At 39.4% G+C, this 22,322-nt stretch overlaps 1 protein-coding gene across 1 annotated transcript; it reads right to left on the bottom strand.

Moving 5' to 3' along the window:
* Nucleotides 1–1,454: 1,454 nt before the first annotated feature.
* Nucleotides 1,455–20,809, bottom strand: crip2 (cysteine-rich protein 2). The gene is made up of 8 exons (XM_082143344.1): nucleotides 20,656–20,809; nucleotides 8,263–8,357; nucleotides 5,036–5,093; nucleotides 4,119–4,253; nucleotides 3,867–3,935; nucleotides 3,649–3,743; nucleotides 3,030–3,087; nucleotides 1,455–2,807 (listed from the first exon to the last, which is right to left on the bottom strand). Exons 1-8 carry the CDS (start codon nucleotides 20,696–20,698, stop codon nucleotides 2,740–2,742), a joined length of 621 nt encoding a protein of 206 aa, XP_081999470.1. The 5' UTR covers nucleotides 20,699–20,809; the 3' UTR covers nucleotides 1,455–2,739.
* Between the last annotated feature and the right edge of the window lie 1,513 nt (nucleotides 20,810–22,322).

The following is a 22,322-nucleotide window of genomic DNA, read 5'->3' as shown; positions in this document are numbered from 1 at the left end:
GAGAGAATTCCAGTTCATCCATCGTTATTGTCTTTAATTCCTTTTTCATCCATGTTTGTTGTTGTCTGACATATAAAAATATATATTTCAAATGTCTTTATAACAGAAATGATAACACACCTACAATATTTCAACTAGATGACAGCATTCAGTGACAGTTTTTATGGGTAAGTCATTGTAAGCTTTAATGGGACTGTTTATGGCATTGAATGACGAAGGTGCTGTGATCTGAAAACAAACACGCCACAGGCTCAGTGAGAACATTAAAGAGTGCGAGTTTGACAGTCACAGCTCTAAACATGTTGAATATGAATGGATAGTTATCACGGCATCATAAATCTTCTATTCTACAGCTTTGATTTGTTAGTAGAGGTTATCCACTCTTCTGTTTGCATTGGGATTGCAGTCATACTGTTTTTGTCACAGAAAATGATTATTATTTTTTTTGCACTAATTTTGAAACTCTTTTGGAAGCAGATAAAAAAATAAAAATAAAGCTCTATTCAAAAAAGATTTTTAAAAAAAAGAAAATATTTTTTTTTCCAAATATATACCAGTCTCAAGCACCAATGCTCTACAGACTCACACAGTTCAACATTTTTCTTTGAAGCAAATGTATGAAACTATTAATAATAATAATCAATACACAGACAAAACTGAGCAGGTCTAATTTGACTGAATATAGCCTTAACTGGAGAATCTAAGATCACAAGAGTATTCCCAAAACCAACCCTTAAATGTAAAATGGAGGAAAACTAATTGTTATTGTTAATTTAGGATCAAAGCACAATTCACAATTCTCGTGCACTTAATGATATAATAAATAAAATTATTAATGGAAAATTACGGTGGCTGAGAGAGCTCAACGTGCTGCTAATGAAAACACATGCAAACAGAAAAAAAACACATGCAAATAGAAAAAAACACCCACAAATTTAGAAAACATCATCATTTTCACAATCCTGTTCCAAATTCTCACAACACAACCAAATACAGAAACGCACTGCAAAAGTTCACAACCAAATACAGAAACACACCGCAAAAGTTCACAACACAACCAAATACGCTGCAAATAAAACAGACCACAACGGAAATGTTTCCAGGGGAACCAAATAAGTGACGAACCGCAGCGCGTTTCTGTATTTGGTTGTGTTATGAACTTTTGTGGTGCGTTTCTGTATTTGGTAACTTGTGAGTATTTGGAGCGTGTTGTGGAACTGATGAAGATGTTTTCTAATTCGCGTGTGTTTTTTTTCTATTTACATGTGTTTTCTTACGTTGCTGCGCGTTGAGTTCTCTCAGCCACCGTAGTAAATAGTAACAATGGCAGTGCATTCAAGATCATCTACTGTACATCAATTTACCTTCACTCCCACGAACAAGTGTCTTGTTATAGCATGTCTCAATACAGCAGTCACATTCAGCTAGACTTAAATAAGAAATCCAAGACGAGGGAAAAGCACTATGTAAACTTTATTATGGGATTAAACATACAGAAGCAGCAGGACTTGACTTGCAGGCTCTGCATAAGAAAGTTCTCAAAAGAAAATAGGCCTGATACAGCAAAAATCTAAATAACAATAACAGTCAGACTAGTACAAATGTACATTCAGTAAGAATGTAGTCGAACTTACTACAAACTAAAGGGAAACGTAATACTTCAGTTTCAACACTTTGAGAAACTGGGGTTCATCTAAATATTCAATCACAAACAATACAAAAGATTCCTTAATCCATTTCCATGCGTTATGTAACAGTACTAGATTGGCATCAGAAATATTAGCTGCAGCTACTTGGTCACCCAAGCACCAATCACATACACCAACTGTCCCTGTGGACTTCCACTAGCTACCCCATAAATCAGGGGTGTCCAGGGCTGCTCCTGCAGAGTTTAGCTCCATCCTGTCCCAACACACCAGCCTAAAGTTTCTAGTAATCTGGAAGACCTTGATTAGCTGGTTCAGGTGTATTTAATTAGAGTTGAAGCTAAACTCTGCAGGACGGTGGCCCTCCGGGAGCAGGATCTGTCCTCCTCTTAAAAATAGGAGCTTGGCAATTTTACTTTACTGTCGTGTACATCCTGAAGAACTTCTCCTAAATTTTTTTTAACTCAGGAATGTTGCCATATGGCCAAAAAGTAAATCTGGGTTTGAGAATATTTTTTAGATTTATGATGATGTGCTCCTGAAAGCATCTGCGCGAAGCCTCTAAGGAGAGATTCAGCTCTCTGTCAGCAGGATTTTCAAACAGCCCGGCTCCTCAAGTGAACTTCTGTTGTTTTATCTGCTACTAGAACACACATTACACACACGTCCTACTGTACATGCAGTATTGTGAAAGTGGGGTCTTGGTTTTTGTCCTTTGTAGGGGAGCTATATGCAACATTGTAATAACTACACAAACAAAGATTGTATATACAATTAAATAAATGATCTTTAAATTAATTGTTGGACAAGTCAGAAACGATCATGTTGACCAGTGTGTGTATATCACAAAGCTCAAATTTTCCTCTTGTTGCGGACAGTTGGAATCGGGGTAGAGGACTATCAAGTGGACCAATAAGAAGAGCCCAAGGGACTGTCAGTGGTGCAGTTGGAGCTGAAGTCATGGTTGTAGCATGTGGCGTCACTTTTCTGCAGAAAGATCCATGATAAGGCAAAAAGTGGGGCAATATGTGAAAGTGCGTGAGGTACTGGTAGTGGCTGTTATAGTGTAGTTGGGCTTCCCAAAGACTGAAAATCAAGGCTGAGCCTCTGTGTTAGGCTCCTTGTCGTAAATGTAGCTGCCAACCCCACCAGTGTTTACACCTAGAAATCCAAAAGAGTCAATCAGACTGGGTTAATAACCAATTTAACTCGGACATTATACAGTTATCAAGTAATTAAGAAAGCAGAGGATCATAGAAGATAAAAAATTGCATGAAAAGTGCTTTACCTTTAATGCTAAAAAAAACTACACTATTTTGAAACCAGATTATTGTCAGAAAATGAAGCAATAGCGCCCCCTAGAGTTGAAAAGTCTCACGGTACCTTTTGGGCCGAAGAGGACAGCATAACACGGCTTATGGCAGTAGGGCTGACCATCGTGCTATAACACATAAAAACACATTTTAGGAAAGATTCATGCATTCAATTGATAATTGTATAGGTATCATCACTACCAACTGAATACACTCATTCTTTTCAATGCCTTTTCATTTCTTGAGACCTGCACATCAGCTAAAAAATGTATTGTGTACATGCATATACAGTATGTAAAACATTATTTTATTGGCTTCTATGGGGACACAGGAAAGTTTACACAAAAGTAATATTCGTTTTACACAATGTAATTATCACACAAATTCATATTGAGATTTCATTTTTATAATGACTAATTGTACAGCCTTCCTCCCAAAGAAAATGTTCAAAAACAACAAAAACAAACAAACTGGGAATTATAAATTAAGATTTTAATACTTGTTAATGGCCTTTATTTCCAGAAAACGGATTTATTACCTAATGACCCACAGATGCCCAGCGGTTTATTCAAAATTTATAATGTTAAATTAGTTCTTGATTAACCTCTTTTACATGGACAGAATTAATAAAAGCAACATGGCATCCATCTATGCACTTCTACTATAAGCAACCTTTATTTTCCTCTCACCTCTGCGTGGCTGCCTGCTGCAAGGGTCTTTTTACATCTTTCACAGCGCAGGCACGGGCGATGCCAGTCCTTCCCCAGTGATGTCACCTTCTCAGCTGCCATAAGTACGTAAAAGAACATGTTATTCTGCTAGCTCCATTACATTTCCTGTTATTCATTCCCTATAATTAAAATCCAATACACAGTATGAAATGTTATTAGGACAGAGAGAAACATACCAAAATAGACCTTCTTGTTGCATCTGGGACACAGGTTTGCCTCCCCGGAGAAGGTGGTGATGCTTCCAGCTGAAATGAGAGGTGCATTCACTCTATGATTCAAATAAACTGTAATTTGTCATACGTGATTATGCAAAACATTTAAAACATAATTGTTTGTAGCTAAAGGGAGATGCATTTAACCTCTATGTTGCTGCTTACACATTCAGTACAGATCAGAATAAGTCAGCTGATTTCTACTGTTGTTTGTACCTTTAGATGGCAGCCTTGAAGATGCTGGGACCCATTTCTCCTGAGGTTTGGGTGCGGAGTCCACGGTGGATCCGGGTGGGGAATTGTTGGCGGGATTTTCGTACACATATGATCCTGCACCTCCAATGTTCACACCTACATATTGACCAAAGTTTCATGAAAATATCCCACTATCATGCAAAATGTTCATTCGTTAAAATTAGCTAATGTATTAGGTATTAACTAACAATCCAATGCTAAGGGATTTTTCACCTCATTCATGTACTATGTACGTATATAATTAACAATGAACAATAGTATATAATCTAACATTAACCTACATTAATAACATTGGTAATTATTGTAAAGTGTTGCCAGTTGCCAGTCTCTCTGGAAGAAAAGAAGATTCCTAATGCCCAGCAGAGGGCACTCTTTATTTTCAGAATAACAATGTTTTATATGTAACCATTTATTCATTTTTTAGACTCTTTGCCATGGGCTCTATGTACCAGAGAGCAAAAATCTTTTCACAACCTAATACACTGTATATAAATGGGCAGAGATCAGAACAGTTAGTGCCATGTTAATAGACCTTATTCTGAACAGCGCCATGACAGGTATGAAAGCGAGGCTGTGAGGGATAGCTCTGTAAAAAGCTGTAAAGCTCCTATAAGATCACTTATAATTTTCCACAGCTCATGTTGTCTGGAGTTTCTGTTCCATCAAAGTTTATTGGAAAGATATTTTTGCAGTGTTTCATCAGCATAACAATTCAAAAACACATTAAATACCAGCACAACCCACTGAAGAGATGTACGTCTATCCCTCACAGCCTCGCTTTCATTCCTGTTAAAAATGGCAAAGATGGCGCCGCTGTGAATAAGGTCTATGTTGATGTCACAGAACTTCGACTTGAAATGCTAATTGTGTTATCTCACCTTTTGGACCAAAGAGGGCAGCATAGCATGGCTTGTGGCAGTATGGTTTCCCATCATGCTGTGAGGATGTAAAACAATAAAAACCAGTCAGTCAGTCCATCAATCAAGACTCTACAATTGAACGAGTTCGCGTTTGCTGGCTTAAGTTTCCGATTTAACCCACTGCTTGTACACTATCCTACAGTAAATGTCACAGACGGTGCTTATCTTGGTGTCCTCTCCCTGATAACACTCACAGCAGTTACTAGTCTATGTTGCTGTTCTATGTGTCTTTGCGTGCTTTGAGTGTGTCTCTGTGTTTGTATATGGAAGGTTGTGGACAGATCATTCTTCAGTGGTAGTTGATCCCAGACCCCTTTGGTGAGGGCCATGGCGGGAAAGGGTTGCCATGGGAACCGTCAGACGGCAACTGTGTGACCGTTTCAGCTGCGCAGGTCAGGATAAAGGAACGGAAAGGGCAGAGAACAGTGGCCATATGCCAGTACAGAAGTATGCAAGGGGGGGGAAAAAATGCGTAATGAGCCCCACATTCCAACAAAGACTGCAGACACCTTCCCGCCTCAATTCCCATGATGGAAAACTTGATTATGTTGTAACATAGTAATACTTCTAAAAAAGGCAACAAAAAAAAAGCTACACCGGAATACTACAGAGGTGGTTCTGGTGTAAATCAATCGGGACGCTGAAGTAGTAGCCCAACCTGACGACTAGCAGGGAATTTTAGGACTTCACCAACACTCCTAAGTTTAGTCTCACATGTGACTTTAGCATAAAGTCTGGTCAACTTTACAGCTTATTTTAGCAAAGATCCTATTGGGGAATCTGAAGTGTGTACTCAAGGAAATATACTAGCTGTTTCTAAAATATTAAATGCCATCAACCTCATAAACATCAAATCCAGTGACTAGTTCTTCTGTGAAACCGCAAACTATGGCACATCTTGACCGTTTGGATTCCTGGCAGATTGAAAAAGAACCAAGTTTAGACCCTAAAGATGCTGTTACACTGACAGCGTTTTAAATCACTGGAGGTCATCAAGTCTCTGAATTACTAGTTAGTTTGCCAGCAGGCGTTTTAACTCTTGACTGCAGTATCCAACGGCAGATCATGTGAGCTTCACTATCTGCACTCCCATTAGCAAATCACCACATGGAGTCACTCTGCATATACAAATGGTGGTCAACGGTCTTTAAGGTTATTATCGCTTCAGCTCACCCAGTTTTACCGTTTACACCTGGTATTAAGATGTGTTTTGGTCGATGGGATCACAAGTGGACGACGGTAAATACAGGTGTAAACGGGGTCTAAAACGTTTTGAGCTTGTCCACTTTCGACCATTTCCAAAAGTAGTCAAACGCATTTGTCCGGACTGCTTTTGTGGTGTAAACGCTCATGTGGGCGAATGTGTTCAAAAAGCCACAAAAGTACACTCTCCACCTACCGAACTAATGCGTAAACATTATGGGAAGCGAGCTAGCCAGACAGGATTTAAACTTTGTTGGCTGAATACCCAAGTTTGGTTTGAAGACGAAAAACGTACCAATAACAATGTTCTCTCACCATCTCTGATTTCGAACATGCACTCACAGAGTTCGGCGTGATCTTGCGGCTTTCAGAGCAGAAACTAAAGCTGCTGCTCTCCGTATATTTTTCCATCGTCTCGCGTTCATGTGTAAATTGCTTATTTTGTCCATTAGATTGATTGATCTGAAAAAAAAACCCCGATACATTTACCTGCTCATAGACTCTCCCCTTAAAGAAATCAAGACAGAAGTGGTTGAAAGTGGATAAAAGAGACGGATTAAAACACGAGGTGTAAACGGTGAATGTGTCTGTCTCTTCTACTTGTGATCTGATCGACCAAAACGCATCTTAATTCCAGGTGTAAACAGCGCCTCTGTTGCACACCTCGACTCCTGTAAATTGGAAAATCAAGATCGGATCTTGCTGTTTTGAGAACATTTTTGTGTGAAATATGCATTAGACCAGAGGTCTTTAATCCTGCTCCTGGAGGGACACTGTCATGCAGAGTTTAGTTCCAACCTGCTTCAGCACACCTGCCTTTGAATATTCAAGCGATTCTGAAGAGCTTGATGAGCTGATTCAGGTGTGTTTGATTAGGGTTGGAACTAAACTTTGCAGGACAGTGGCCCTCCAGGAGCAGGATTGAAGACCTCTGCATTAGACGGACAGTGAATAGTCTGTGGGTGTGATGTCTAAGTCAGATACAACACTTAGTCCGCCAGCTCCAATTACAGTTCTCACTGGTCAACTCTCCCCGGTCATATAGAGCAGCTCACCAGCCCACACTTTTCCCAGAACCAAGAATCACATCCACCCCAATTCCCATAAATCATCTCGCTTTACCCTGCTTAAATCCATTGAGGACATTAAGGGGTGATCATCTTAACTTCAATCAATGGTCTAAAGAGAAATGTACATGTGCTTTACCCGTCTTCACAAACCCATCTTCATTCCTGTACCATGTAACAACCAACAGAAATCTCAACATGGCAACCTGACCTACATCCACATTTAGGCTGATGTGAGCTGTGAGGATGTTAATATGCTTACACAGAGATTACAGAGAGAATTCCTTCTATTTGTGACTCTTCCTGGAGTAAATGCAACACTTCTGTTTCCTACTCTTATCCTTGTGGAATACAGACTCAAGGCAACATGATGACGACAATTCCTCTGGCTCTAAAACATCACAGCCCTGTCCTTTGCCCTCTGCTGCCATTCCGATCTAGACACAGTCATCACAGTGTGATGTAACAGGATGCTGGAAGGTCGTGGAGAATTTAATTTGGCTCACAGTCATGCACACAGGAACACCCAGGACATACAAAGCCGTCCAGCAAGTTTTCAACAAATCACTGAAAACGAGCACAATCACGAGGCACGATTACAACAGCTTTCCAAAACAAAAAAGAAGGGGAAATGCTTATTGTAGCATGGAATAGGCTTTGTGAAGGTTTGGTTTGCCTTTGTATTTTCATGATTGTATCATATTTACTACCTCTTAAAAAGTTTACGTCATGCTAGCACCCGACACACATAATGCCACGTGACAGGCATCAGTCCTGGTGCTGGACTCTTCAAATAGAGCACCGATCCTCTGATGGAAACGTGCAGTGCCATAAAGTCAATACTCAGCTGCTGGAGTTTGAGTTTCTCCAACTAGACTGCAGAGAGGTAGTGTGAGATCTAGTAGTGAGTCTTACCTCAGCATGGCCACCCGCTGTCAGGGTCTTACTGCAGCGCTCGCACTTCAGACAGAACTTGTGCCAGTCCTTCCCCAGTGACGCCACCTTCTCAGCTGGGAAATGAAAAAGAGAGAAAGATTGATTTTTACACTTTTTGATAAGAAAATATTTTTGCACATGAAAAACCTGTCCAATACTAGGGTTGGTCAGTGATTGCCAAGTCAGTGTGATTATTAGAGAATTGCTAGGTGGTTACTAGGGTATTGAGGCATTGCTATGGGATTTTTCACCTCAGAATTTGAGGTTTAATTCATGTACATAACACTAATGGTTAAAACTTAGGGTTAGGTGCTTGTTCAAATCCCTAATTCTGAGTAGCAATAACAGTGATGCTTGTCTTAGAATTTCAAATGAGACATAATTTGGGTTAAATTATCAATACTGGCAGGAAATAACTGAGGTGCCCTTGAGCAAGGCACCTAACCCCCAATCGCCCCCTGTCCACCACAGCAAAAATGGCTACCCACTGCTCCGGGTGTGTGTGTTCACGGTTTGCTGTGTCTGCGTGTCTGCGTGTACTACTCACTACTTTTAATGTGTGTGCACTAACTTGGATAGGTTAAATGCAGGCAAATTCCATGCATGCCACTTTCACTTTTTTAAATTATAATAGACTATGGCTATATCTGAATGCATTCTTCCCTACTATATAGTAGATGAAATACTACTACTGGCAAAATTCTGAGGTATGCATCCAATGGACAGTTCACTATCCCAAGAGGCCACAGGAGAGGATTTGTGAATGGAAGTGAAGTGAGGCAACAGGTAGGCCACATGACAATGACACAATGAATATCCAGGTTATAGTCATTCTATATAGATCTCACTTTTTAAAATGGTTTTAAGTACTCATTTAAAATGTATCTACTCAGGGAGTATGCAACTTTGAAAGCAGTATAATATATGCATAATATTGTGAATTTGTGATAATATTGTGTTGCTGCTGATAGTGAACCTGCCTGTAACCACACCCTAGAATCTCTTATCATCTAAACAGTGTAGAAGGATTTTGAAGCTAGTTTTATGCTGTAAGTTTCCCTTCCACTCAAATATGAATGCCTGCAGCTCCCGATTAGCAATGAATATGCCATGGAAAATTCCTGTCTGAGAATCCAAAATCCTAAAAGTATGTACCAAAGTATGTTGTGCATTTCCTCAGAAGGTTAAAACAAAGAGCCTCTCCCTGTCGTGAAGGCAAAAGTGAGCGAGAGTCTCCACACAAGATTATTAATGGTGGATTTGTATAGTTTTCTGAGCCAGGCTAGCTTTATATTTTGAGGATGTTTGCTGGTCTGTGCATTTTCATTTTGACAATCAATGTGAGATCATATTCCATAAAAACAATGAAAAGTACTGGCCTCATGATGAGGGGTCCGGGTCACAGCGTTTTATTTCTAAGCAGAAACGTGTTGACGTGCAACACAAGGAAATGCAGTGGCAGGGGGCCATTACAGCCGGACAGCTAAGTGACGACATTTAGTACAGAGACCCACTTCTCCATTTCCCCTCCTGTCCTGTTTCTTCAGGAGGGTCCCGGGAGACTTCCCCAGACCTAATATTACTCTTTCCATTTATATACCTCACTCTCAAGACAATGCATAACACTGGCCTGCTGGGACAACTCTCTCACTCTGGAGGAAACACCTTCGCTTATCAAAAAGGGGCACAATCGGCAGGAGAGAACAGTTCATTTCCTCCTGTTTTCCTCTCCTTCCTTGCTTTCCCGCCTGGAAAAGCATTGTTTTCGTTCAGTCTGTTTAACAGCCCTCTTATAGTCCGTCTCTTGGGGGGTCTAGGTCAGTATAGCAGAGATCAGTTTCACCATCAGAGTTTTTTTTTTTTTTTTTACAGCTAAAGTAAAGCAAAAACTCCTACTTCACTGAGATACCCAACTATATCCACACATGGAGGCAGAGGAACAATTTGAAATGTGTGGGCATGGATCTTTAAAAAGTGTGATAATCTCCAGCAAATGTAGATGTTCGCTAACAGTATACTGCTGCAAAGGTATTTCAAACTTCTTTTTACCCCTAGAGGCCCAGATATACTCACGGCGAAGTTCTTTTTCATTCTTTGTTTAGGGGTAAATCGGAAGTTCAAAATACGTGACCAGCGATATACTGTTATCGATCATCTCATGCCGCCCACACTGCTGAGAGCGACCGTTAGATGAATATGTAAATATGTGCTGCATGCTTTCCTCTCGGTAACAAAATAAACACAACAAAATTGAGAAAACAGCAAGCTTTTTTTTTAATAAAGCAGAAGAAAAGCATCTGATCATTGCAATGTGGATGTTTGCACGAGCTCTGCAATTCAGCACTCTAGTTAAGTCACGTCACGTTTATATATCTATAGAACTTTACAATATCTACAGCTTTACCGTATTAAACATGAAAAACAGTGTCAGTGTCTCGTTTCATCAGAAGTACAACTTCATTTTCTACTATAAAGCAGCTCCTCTAGTGGGTTTTCACTCACTGACGTCTGATCGCAACGGACTCGGGAAGAGAAATGAAGCGGAAAAGATTTCCATGTGAAAGAAGGTGGAGCCTCAGAGCCACACCTACCCATTATGTAAATCGCCACGGACCAATGGTAGAACAAAGGTGTTTACCAACTTAAGCAAACTTTTCTGGAAAGTTCGCTTTGGCAAGCTGTTTTGAACTCCCAAAACGAACTCCAAACGAAGTTTGTTTTGGCTAGATTTTGGTCGAAATTATGTCACAGTAGTTCGTTCTTCGATTTCACTTGATGTATATATCGGGCCCTTAAGCGAAGAACTTAAGATACCGTGGGTATATCAATGCCTTTACTGGCCCAAGTCAAATTAGTCAACCCTCAAGTTCTGGTCTCTATAAATTGCGGGTCCCTTCTTGAGTCTGCAGGATTTTTTTTACATTTTATTTTACATCTTATAACATTATAAATTTGATTTCCTAGAAAAGTGGTAGCACAACTTTCCTTACCCGGACACATGATTTAAGGAATCATTGATGTCCAGTGCACATTGATATAGCTAACTAACATAATGGTTTCATGCAGAAATTTAACATGTACAAAACTATATATTTTTTTTTTTATCGTTATGTACTATAAATGTAACCCTATAAATGAATTCTAAGCTCACATTGGAGAGACAGAGGCCGAGACAGTATAAATCACTGGTTTACAGCAGGAGGCTAATCCAACATAAGTGTGATTTCACAGGCAATGGCCCAACTGGATATAAAGAGAGAGAACGTCTCCACAGGGAAGAAGCCAAAGCCGGTGAGTACTATACAACGATAAGTGCGCGTACGTGGTGGTTGACGAAGTGCAGATGAACAGAGCTGCCATTAAAAGGGCTTCTGTTGTTGTACAAGTGTGAGGTTGCTGGGAAGCCGTTTCAGTTATTGGTGTTGTTCGGCGTGGGCGGAGGGAATCGCTAATCGCTCATCAAGCAGAATACCCCTGGACGACCTCCAGTCACAGTCTAACACACATCCTTTTACTACGGCCAAAGGAAATCAGTGTCTTGGGTGGTATATTTACAAGCAGCTTTGTCCGCAGAAAAAAAACTGCAAGCCTGGTTTCTGCTTTCCAATAGAAACGGCTTTAGCGATATCCTAACAGCACTGTCATCTCGTACGTCCCTGAGGGGATCCATTCGACCGGAGAGACACGGGAGACCAGAGAGTGTTTCATTAGAGAGTCAGGTTACCTTGGATGCAAGGGGTAGATGCATGAGAGCCGTAATGGGCGGTTGTGTAAGATTATACGAGAGGCTGCAATACCTCCCAATGACCAGCTCTAATGAGACCAGCTCAGAGGTACAAGCAGAGGTTAAGAGTGCAATACGTACACCTGATTGCAGATAAGCAGCATAGTGCTTTGTTTTGAATTGCAGAGGTAATTTCTTTAGTCTTGCCGGTACTATCTGTAGAGGTAACATCTCCTGTCAGCCATGGGTTGTGTGTTTTCCCTCAGTTTGCTCCCACAATTAAATCAGATGAGAACACTTCTAACACCACGGATCGGGTCAACTGATCCGTGAGCAACACAGAGGTTCGTTTAATGTGTTCTGGCTGGGGCGCGAAGGGAGAGTAAACAAAACCCTCAGCGACTTCACACGAATGAGCGCGTGCCATCTCAGCAGGTTTGGATGTGGGCTAATGGAACTACACTATGCAGTCAGCAATCATTTCAAAAGCAAATCAGTCACAACACACAACTCTCTCTAACCAACGAGAGTCACATGAGATTTAATGAAGTCAACAATTACAGAGCAAGATTTATGAACCTAATGTCGCATAAATAAGTTTCTCTGTAAACATGTCATGCCCAATATCCTGGGGTTGTTCCAGAATAGAAGAGGCTCTCAAAAAGTCCTACACTGCCAGAAAACTCAAGCCGTGAGAGAGATGCATCAACATCAGTCTCCATTTAAAATCACTCTTATTAAGTTTGTCTAGGCACAACATATGCCTCTATCACTCTAGAACATAGGGACACCGTGTTCGTAGTTATTAGCGTCTCTCTTTAGCCATCATGGCTTATCATTTTTGAAACTGATGTGATTGACCCTTCTCTCCACCTCCTTGCTAATTCAGACAAGCTTTATAGAACATCCCTTTTGTAAGAGAGCTGTAAGATGAACTGAAGAAATGCCACTTTTATCCTCTCTGGGTACCTTCTCTGTCTATTATAAGCTGGCAACAATGTTTTAACATATTTTTGGATAATTTCCATAAAAACTATTCAAACGTTCCAATAATCCATAGACTTATATTTGAAAATAAAAGCTTTTCTATGAAAATGAAGGACAACAAAGGTTGTTAAGGGAGAATTAGTCAATAAAACGAAGGCCTTCATTATTGATAAGGCAGTTGAAGCAATGAGAGGATGTAATAGGAGAGCAGAAGGGAACGGACCACATGCCAGGACTTGAACTCGGATGCCCAAACGCTATATGTCAGAGCGCTACCCACAAGGCTATGGCTTCAGCAAGTAGTTTTAAGGAGGGATTTAGCGAAGGGTCAGTTAGGTGGGTTTAAGCTATAATTCAGTGCAAGTTTGTGGTCAAAAACAGAAAATGTATCCACCTGAGTGGGCATGGACATTTTTAACTTACATGGCTGCATGTTTTAGCCGCTATCAGTTATTTTAGCTGTACAAAAACAGTTCGTTATATTTCTTGATATTGAAAACTTGTCATATTATTTGAATTTATTATCGAAAATAAAAATAAAAATCACACTGATTTCTAGAGCTAATATTTTACTCCAATTTGTTATTCTTTTAGATGAATGAACATTTTGTTTCGAATATTGTGCATAATATGCAAGGAGAGAATGATAAGGAAGGTCTGTTATATGCTGACACTGCCTGAGATGTAATCACAAATAAACAGCACTAGGCCTCAACAACATTTACACAGCTGAACACCCTACGGGCTCCGCAGCAGGAATGCACTCTAAAACCTACTCTATTATCCTCAGCAGACACTTTCTGTATGTTAAAAATGATTTTTATAGAACTGAAAAAGCAAAACTAATATATATATATATATATATATATATATATATATAAAAAGAATGATTACAAGTCAATGGGTGGCACTGGCTTGACATTAATTGTACTTGGTTTGAAGAACCAGCCATGCAAGTCCCTAACCAATTAGGACTCAAACGATTGGCAAAATGACATGTGTTATATATCTTTCTACTCACTGTGGTCGTACACATGGAAATCAATTTGAAAGGCAAGGACAGATTTGCTTCCACTTCAGCAGCCAATAATGTGGACCCATCTGTTCGGAGAGCACTACAATGAACCCGTTCTCTCCCTGACTGTATCCTCTCCTACTGCAAAAGCAACATGATGCGCGCCATCTGGGTCCAACGTGGCGCTTTGCTTCGAGTCACTGATTACAGCCTGACCCGCTATAGCCTTGCACCTGAGGGCCTGCAGGCCATATGCAAACCAAGATAAAACTGGGTCAAATCATGCTGTTAAATGTACACAAAATCATTACATGCACTTCCTGGCTCAATTAACCAGCGAGATGATTGCTGTGGTTAGTTCCAATGGTCCTCAGCTTTTTCAGACTATAAATAGCATGTTCTGCGCTCAAATCATGTTTTGTAGCTCTGTTAATGACCCTACTCTTCAATGGTGGCAAACAGTGCCTTTCTTTGAGACGCTGCCCGTAACCAACTCCTTAAATGGCAGTTCCTTCTCCAAACAAATCTCAATAGGCGTCTGATTGCAAGCTTGGTTTTCCAATTTACAGTGGCTTGTGAATTTCCTAACAGGAGTGCGGAAAGGCTGGGTGTGGTTGAGGCCCATGCTGCACAGATGTGGCCCTGCTGATGCAAGGCACGGCAAGATGTCGGTCTCTTCAGTCTAGCGCAGTTTCCTCTCGATATAAATTAAGCAACCTCATGATGTTCAGTTGTCTGGCCTGAATGAGAGCTGCATGCACTGTATATGCTCTGGGCTGCTACTGTGGTGCCCACGGCTGTCAGTACAAATCAATGCTTCCTCGTGGAGCTCGGCCTCACACAGTTTCCCTATTACAGTCAATATAAAAACACTACTGATCCCAGATCAGTGATACACACATTTCAATGATTGTGTGGATATCATGAAACCTATTAACATAAACATGCCAGGATCAGGTTGTATTCCAAAATCAAAAGTAAGAAATTGTTGCTTAAACTAGTCCCCTTGTGGTGTAAATCAAGCTTTTAATTTTGTTTGTCTATGTGGTGTTTTTAATATGCTTTGAGACAAACCATGTGTAAATCCATAAGTCGACACCATTGCTGAGGATTTTCTCCTTAAATCTGCAGTGAACCAAAGACCGTCTCAAAAACGAGGTTTGAAATTGCTGGTGTTTCTGACGTCACAAACTACCTTGTAACAAATAACGTCAATGTGTGATCGTCAACGAGTGGATCTCTGAGCTGGTGTGAGTGAGTGGAGGCGGGGTTCATTTGCATATTCATAGAATTGCATTTACTAAATGAGGCAATGGTGTAGAGTTACATTCAAGCTATTTTAAGGCATTTTGTAATTTGTAATTTTGGCGATCAAAGATGAGTTTTAGGGGATAAAATGATTGACTACAGGGGGATCTTTTGCATTGTAATTTTTTCATGACAATTAAGCCCATTTCTCACTTTCATATATGAAAAAAGAATATAATACTTAAATATTAAAATTTAATTTACTATGGCTGCCTTTTCTGTGCTGACTTGTAATTCATGCTGATTTAAATAGTAAAAAACACTGTAAATACAGTAATTTAACTGTAATACTGAAAAGAAAATCTAAATCGGCATTGGAAAATTTGGATGTCTTACTTTAAAGGAACACTCCACCGTTTTTTGAAATAGGGCTTATTCACTTTCTTTCCTACATTTAGATAGGTGGGCAAATGCATTTTTGTCTCAGTGCATGCATTGTTTTAGTTTGACAGGGTCGGCGCTAGCTTAGCTTAGCACAATGAATGGAATCCTTTGTTGCCAGCTAGCATGTCCTGAGTAAAAGTGATATAAAAAAAATGTAAAAACCCACCTAATTACTTCTTGTGGCCTGCGTATTCACAACAAGTACAAATAGTGATGCAGATTAACACTAGGCGATTTCCTAGGCAGATATTGACTTATATATTAAGGACTATATTAGGGGGAAGCACAGGCGAAGCACTGCTACTTGGGCGTGATATCTCTGCGCCCAAGTAGCAGTGCTTCACCTGTGCTTCCCCCTAATATAGTCCCAAGTCAATATCTGCATAGGAAATCGTCTAGTGTTAATCTGCATCGCTATTTGTACTTGTTGTGAATACGCAGGCCACAAGAAGTAATTAGGTGGGTTTTTAAAAAAAAAATTATCACTTTTACTCAGGACATGCTAGCTGGCAACAAAGGATTCCATTCATTATGCTAAGCTAAGCTAGCGCCGACCCTGTCAAACTAAAACAATGCATGAACTGAGACAAAAATGCATTTGCCCACCTATCTAAATGTAGGAAAGAAGGTGAATAAGCCCTATTTCAAAAAACGGTGGAGTGTTCCTTTAATAAGAATTTGGTGGTAATGTTAATTGTCATAAAAATAGAGCCAGAAACTAAATCACAATGCAAAAAAAAAAACAATTCTCCTAAAATAAGCATCATTTTAATTATGCTACAAATAATTTAGTTTTTTTGCCTTTTGATTTTGGGGTGAAATCTGACCCAGGCATTTATTTTTGTGAGATTCGCCCAGTTAGAATTCAGATTTTTTTAATTCAATAAATTCTAATAATACATGCATGGGTTGATTTATGAACAATCTAGAGGGGAAAAAATACAAGCAGCAGCATTCAGTTTCCCTTGATGTGTCTCCAGGTAGAGCAAATTTATGGAGACAAATTATAGGCCTTCGGGTAGGTCGAATCAGAATAATGTGAGTTTAAAGACTAGTATAAAACACAAGTATAATTACATGATGGCTTAGGTCTTTCTTCTTGCTAACCTTGCAACAAGAGCAAAAAAAACATCTTGCAACTATGGTTGAGGTTCATGCCTGCCAGGAATCCTGACAGACAAGGAGAATGGCCCCCAATTCTGACTCCCCAAGATTACGCAATGCCCCTAAACAGTAGGCAAAAAGTGGCATTATGTAACAGATTCTGCACATTCAAACAGCTTGTGGGGTAGCCATCTGGAAGACACAGGGTTTTATAATGGACACAGCCAGTAAAAGTGCATGAGAGACGGTAAGAGTTGGGGACAGAGAAAGAAAAAATAGATAAAAGGAATAATGAGGGTTAAATAACTTTCCATTAAACCAACAGGAGGACAATAAGTTCTGTCTGTATCTAAACTAAAACCAAAGGATGACATGATGGAGATGCCCTTTCACATTTTGATGTGCCTGGCATCTAAGAAAGAAAGCATTCTTAACTTCTATTCAAGAATGAGTGCAGGCTTTCAAAGGAGAAAAGTGAAAAAGATGTACAGAAAAGTGAAAAAGATGTACAGATCTGGAAATGGATATAATGCAGATAATAATTAGACAATAATGCAGAATATACAGATTCAAACAGACTTAAATTCAAATGTTCCACCCATTTTCATTGAAGCAAAGTATGAAAAATGGGAAAGCACTGATTCCATGAGAAAAACAAAGCGTTTACGCTTGCTCTTGTGCAAGGAAACCCACAGCATCTGCTAACAGCTGTCCAATAAATGAATAAAAGATTCAACTGAAAAGTTTCCACTCAATACAGTGGCTTACCAATAAGGTTTGAAACAGGATATAGTCAGGAAGGAATTTACAGGAACACATGCACTGACTCCCACAAACTCAATTTGGAAATACCATCTGGAGCAGCTGCGTTTGCAAAAAAACCCTGAATTTGATAATACTGATCTTTTTAAATTATTTAATAATTATTACTCACATTTTATATGGAATATAAACTCTGATAAATAAATAAAACAATTGATTATTATTACATAATAATAAATATTTTTATTTCATAAACTGTTTTCCGCTCGTTCCATGTCTAGACTGTGGATTTGGACGCAGCCTTCACCTTCACCCTCAAATATTCCACTCTGTGACATTTTCATATTCAGAGGAAACGACTGACTCTGACAACCAGAAGTGGAGAACCGCACCCTTGCTCTTCCACAGCTGTATGGAATGTGTCTTGGCTTCAACGTGAGTCTAATAAAAGCACAGTCACCCGCATCTCAGACAGCTCCCTCGTGACGTAAGCCGAGGTCTTGGGTGAAACCCTGCTTTGTCCTTTCTTCTGCACTATGGCATCATGAACCACTAGCACTGTCTGTGGCGTCAGCAACATGTGCAACACAGCTCTAATTCTTCCCTTATGGTAAAAAAATATATAAAAAAATATAAATGCACCAAATATTGCATCAAACCCAGCCATAATGACTTAAGAATCTGTCTCAAAGGGTTCACCCAAAGATGAAAATTCTGCCATAATTTACTCGCCATCATGTCAATCCAAATCCGTAAGACTTTCGTTCATCTTCGGAACACAAATGAAAAACTTTTTGATGAAATCTGAGAGCTTTCTGTCCCTCCATTGACAGCTACGCAACTACCACTTTGACGCTTCAAAAAGTTCATGAAGAGATCGTAAAACTAATCCTTATGAATTGAGCGGTTTAGTCCAAATTGTATTAAGATTTAATTTAGGCTTTTATTCACATATAAACATGGACCAGTGAACATAAACAGAAGCTCAACCGTACTTCCTTGATGGTCAAGGAAGTTTGTATGTGAATAAAAGCCTAAATTCAATCTGTTCATCATTTAAAATGATCATGTCTCTTCAGAAAATTTGGATTAAACCGTTCGATTCATATGTATTAGTTTTACGATCTCTTTATGAATTTTTTGAAGCGTCAAAGTGGTAGTTGCGTAGCTGTCAATGGAGGGACAGAAAGCTCTCAGATTTCATCAGAAAGATCGTAATTTGTGTTCTGAAGATGAACGAAAGTCTTACGGGTTTGGAACGACATTTTTGGGTGAACTAACCCTTTAAACAAAAGTTCATTTTTGTATTTGACGTATGTCATGTTTATCATTTTGCACATTGCTGGGTCTAAGGTTGATGGGAATATCAATGCATTTTGTAGATGTCCAATGTGAAATCTTGATCCTGAAGCTAAAACCAGCTTTTAACAAAAGAGATATCTCTGCCCACCCACTAAACACACAGCCATGGAAAGAGCTGCACATGCTTTTATATAACAGCACCTCGCTCACACCATCGATTCAAAACAACCCGACAGCTTTATTGGTCGTGTGTTATGGCTTTTCGGTTGACACACAGATTAATATAACATAAATAAGAGCTGAATAATCATCTCAGTTTCCAGCACAGAGGCTCTGATGCACTGATGAATAACCCTATAAATATGAGAGCAGGGATGATAAGGTCAAGTGGGAGAGAGGCTATTCAACCGTTAATGGATTGAGATGTATATATTGAGCAGACATCAATGCTGACTAGAAAATGGGTATAAATGAAGAGAAGAGGCAAGTCATTCCCACATCTTTCAGCTCCCCAAACTTCCACACCAAGAGCCACATGCTGTATTATTAAAGAAAACATTGAAGTCTATGTACAGCAGCAACTTTCAAGCTTTCATTTTAGTGTTTATAAAAATAGCCCATCATCTGGCCAAGAGAGTGGAACATAAAGTTTATGTCAAAAAAAAAAGAGAGAGAAAAAAAGATGATTGTAACAACTGCAGACAGGACTTACACAACTGTTTATTATTAGTGTTACAGAAGTGGTCAATAAATTGTATGAATATAAACTGGCTGCTATTGCACTCAGCAGTCTGAAAGTAAAAAGCTGACATTCAAAGATTATTTTTACATATTTAATTTTACGTATGGTACTTTCCACAAATAGGGCCAGAAAAGCTTAAAAATTATGCATTCATTTCTCAACAAATGGTCCAGGTAAGGATGAAAATAGCCTTCACAAAATAATGATCATCAACCACAAAAACTAATTTGAATATGCAACATTGCATGTCTAAATACAGTTTAAATCCATGATTTGTGGGATTTTGCGATTTTCTACATAAAATAATACATTAAATAAATATAAAAATTAAATGTATAAAACTAATTCAAGAATAAATATAATGTATAAATAAATATAAACATTTTAAATTCTTAAAAATACAAAATAACACATGAAATGTATAAATAAAACGATTTTCCCCCCCCTTACAATGTTAAACGATTTGACACATTTGATCAGAAAAAAAGTTAATTAAACAGTTTTATTACAATTATCTGAATTTCAGTTTTAATAATTAGATCAAGACGTCTGAAGTGGAACAGGCCGAGTGTCAGAGGGGAGGATGCAGACATTTGATTTGTTTACAACTAGTTACTTTTCATACAAAGTTAATTTTGTGTGACACAATTATTAATAAAATAATGTTTCATTTTTTTCCTCACATCTTAAAAGCATACAATTTGTTTCTGTAATGCTTTGCAAAAGTCATGGGAAACCAAAGTGTACCGTATTCATGGAAGGTGCCGCATCTCCTCCTCAGTAAGTTCAAGATTGTGTTAATTTTGGAGTTATGAAAGCGGGTAAGTAAGCCACTAGAAAGTAAAACTAGATTCCTAATTGCGAGTGATTTATGCGATCTATCACAAACCTTCAGCAGTATAAATCGGTATTATCAACACCTGTGTAAACAAATTATCGCTTTCATTGAGCGTGGATGTCATTCATCATACCAAAACAACGGTGAATGAGTTTTAAAAAGAGGTACAGAATAAACCAGAAACGTAAACATAAACTCAAACTTACCAAAATAGACAGTCTTTTCGCATTTAGGGCACTTTGAAGCCATGGTGAATTCAAACTGGATTCTCTCACAAGGTTTGTCTTGCACGCGCTCAATCCGACCAATGGCTGAGAGCTGGAGCGCATCTCTTATTATCCTACTGAGAGCACCGCGCTGTATTTGCATAGCCCCGCCCTCTCTCGCAGGTCTCCTTTCAGCGCTTCATTCTGACAGCTTTTCTCATTGGCCAGGAAACCTGTCAGTCACCATGTGGGCGGGGCCGTCTGGCTCAGCAGCGCTGCTGGCAGGGGCTTCAGTCTGCTTACTTACTGCCACTGGCTCTTCCTTTTTACATCCTTCAACGGGAATGTGAAAGGCATCCAACAATAACTCCTTTCATTTCGCATGAATAGGGATTCTTCAGCACTTGCCAGACCGTTACTAGTGGAAATCAGTGGGAGAATGATATTGGCAGGTCCTAGTCGTGCTTACAACACTTCTCTTTTTGTTTGGGTTGAGGTCACTAAATGGCAGAATTACATTTTTGACTAGTTTACATCACTGTTCCACACACCCAAAAATGTGTGTCACCACGTCTTTTTTTAGACTCAGATCTTTGCCAGCTCTTACAGGCTTTTGCCTCAACCACGTGTGCACGTAATTTCTCCCTCGTACTGATCAGTCAGTATCAGCACTGAGCAGAGCAACTGTGCACCTTTCCAGAATCCACACCCGTTCACAGTAACACACAACCGAGTCCTGTTGACTTCCATAAATCTCTAAATTGCTTAGTCTACTAGTCAAACAGACAGACCCCTGACTAGTACTGTTGTGAAAGTGTCTCTTGACATCTAACTGAATATTGACTCTCTCTCTCTCTCTCTGCCAACAGCTGATTTCAGGAATGTGAGTCTTGCAGAGTCCAGCGTATTCACATTCATTTGTGTGTCAGTGTTACAGCATCAGTAAGTTTGCTGTTTTAGCACATTTGCAAAGCTGCAATGCAGGGACCTGCTGTGTTGACTAGGTGGGACCAAACCTTAATACTAGCTAGCTATAAAATAATGGTTTTAAATGACTGAAAAGTGGAAAATTATAACATTTACCACATTAAAATCAGTGAGATGAGACTAGGGTCACATGGCCTTGGCTAGTTGAGTAGAGTCCAATTACACAAGTGTGCTTTGGGGCTTTTAAAATGTATATAGGCGAGCAAGAGAGACTTCTTTCTGGGTGAGACTTTTTTCAAAACCATTTAAAAAATCTTACCGACCCCAAACTTTTGCACATAATTTTTCAGATTCCTTTTACCTCAAGCCCATGTTATTCCTAAAGTGCTAAACAGATGCCCAATGCCCTCGGTTTCCCATGGGACAGATCTGGAGCCACATGTCGCCCCAAAGCACGTGTGTAACCCTCAGTGCATTCTCCACCCAAACAACCACACCGCCCATCAAACACACCCGAACCCAGACCGACTCATCAAACACGTGCTGATTCATGTGGGAATATCTGCATTATTAAATGCTTTTTAAGAATGATCGCAAAAAAAATGTCAAGTCATAATCCAGGTGTGGTGAAGCATTTATGCACTTAATAAAGAGTATGTTTTTCGAAATAATAATTAACAAAAAGATTTATGAGTAAAATATGAATGCTGTTTCACAACCAGTAACCACTATGATGATAC

This window comes from Leuciscus leuciscus (genome assembly GCF_965113295.1).
Source record: "Leuciscus leuciscus genome assembly, chromosome: 17".
NCBI classification, from domain to species: domain Eukaryota; kingdom Metazoa; phylum Chordata; class Actinopteri; order Cypriniformes; family Leuciscidae; genus Leuciscus; species Leuciscus leuciscus.
Note: the sequence above shows the minus strand (reverse complement) of the source record. Positions and strands in the feature narration are given on the sequence as shown.

What these genes read in the sequence shown, in the direction of transcription:
- crip2 (XM_082143344.1), bottom strand. Translation starts at nt 20,698, where the DNA reads ATGGCTTCAAAGTGCCCTAAATGCGAAAAGACTGTCTATTTTG. An exon ending in CAACAAGAAGGTCTATTTTG is followed by an intron (nt 3,744 to 3,866) that starts GTATGTTTCTCT and finishes TACTTATGGCAG; the next exon opens with CTGAGAAGGTGACATCACTG. An exon ending in CAGCAGGCAGCCACGCAGAG is followed by an intron (nt 3,088 to 3,648) that starts GTGAGAGGAAAA and finishes TATGTGTTATAG; the next exon opens with CACGATGGTCAGCCCTACTG.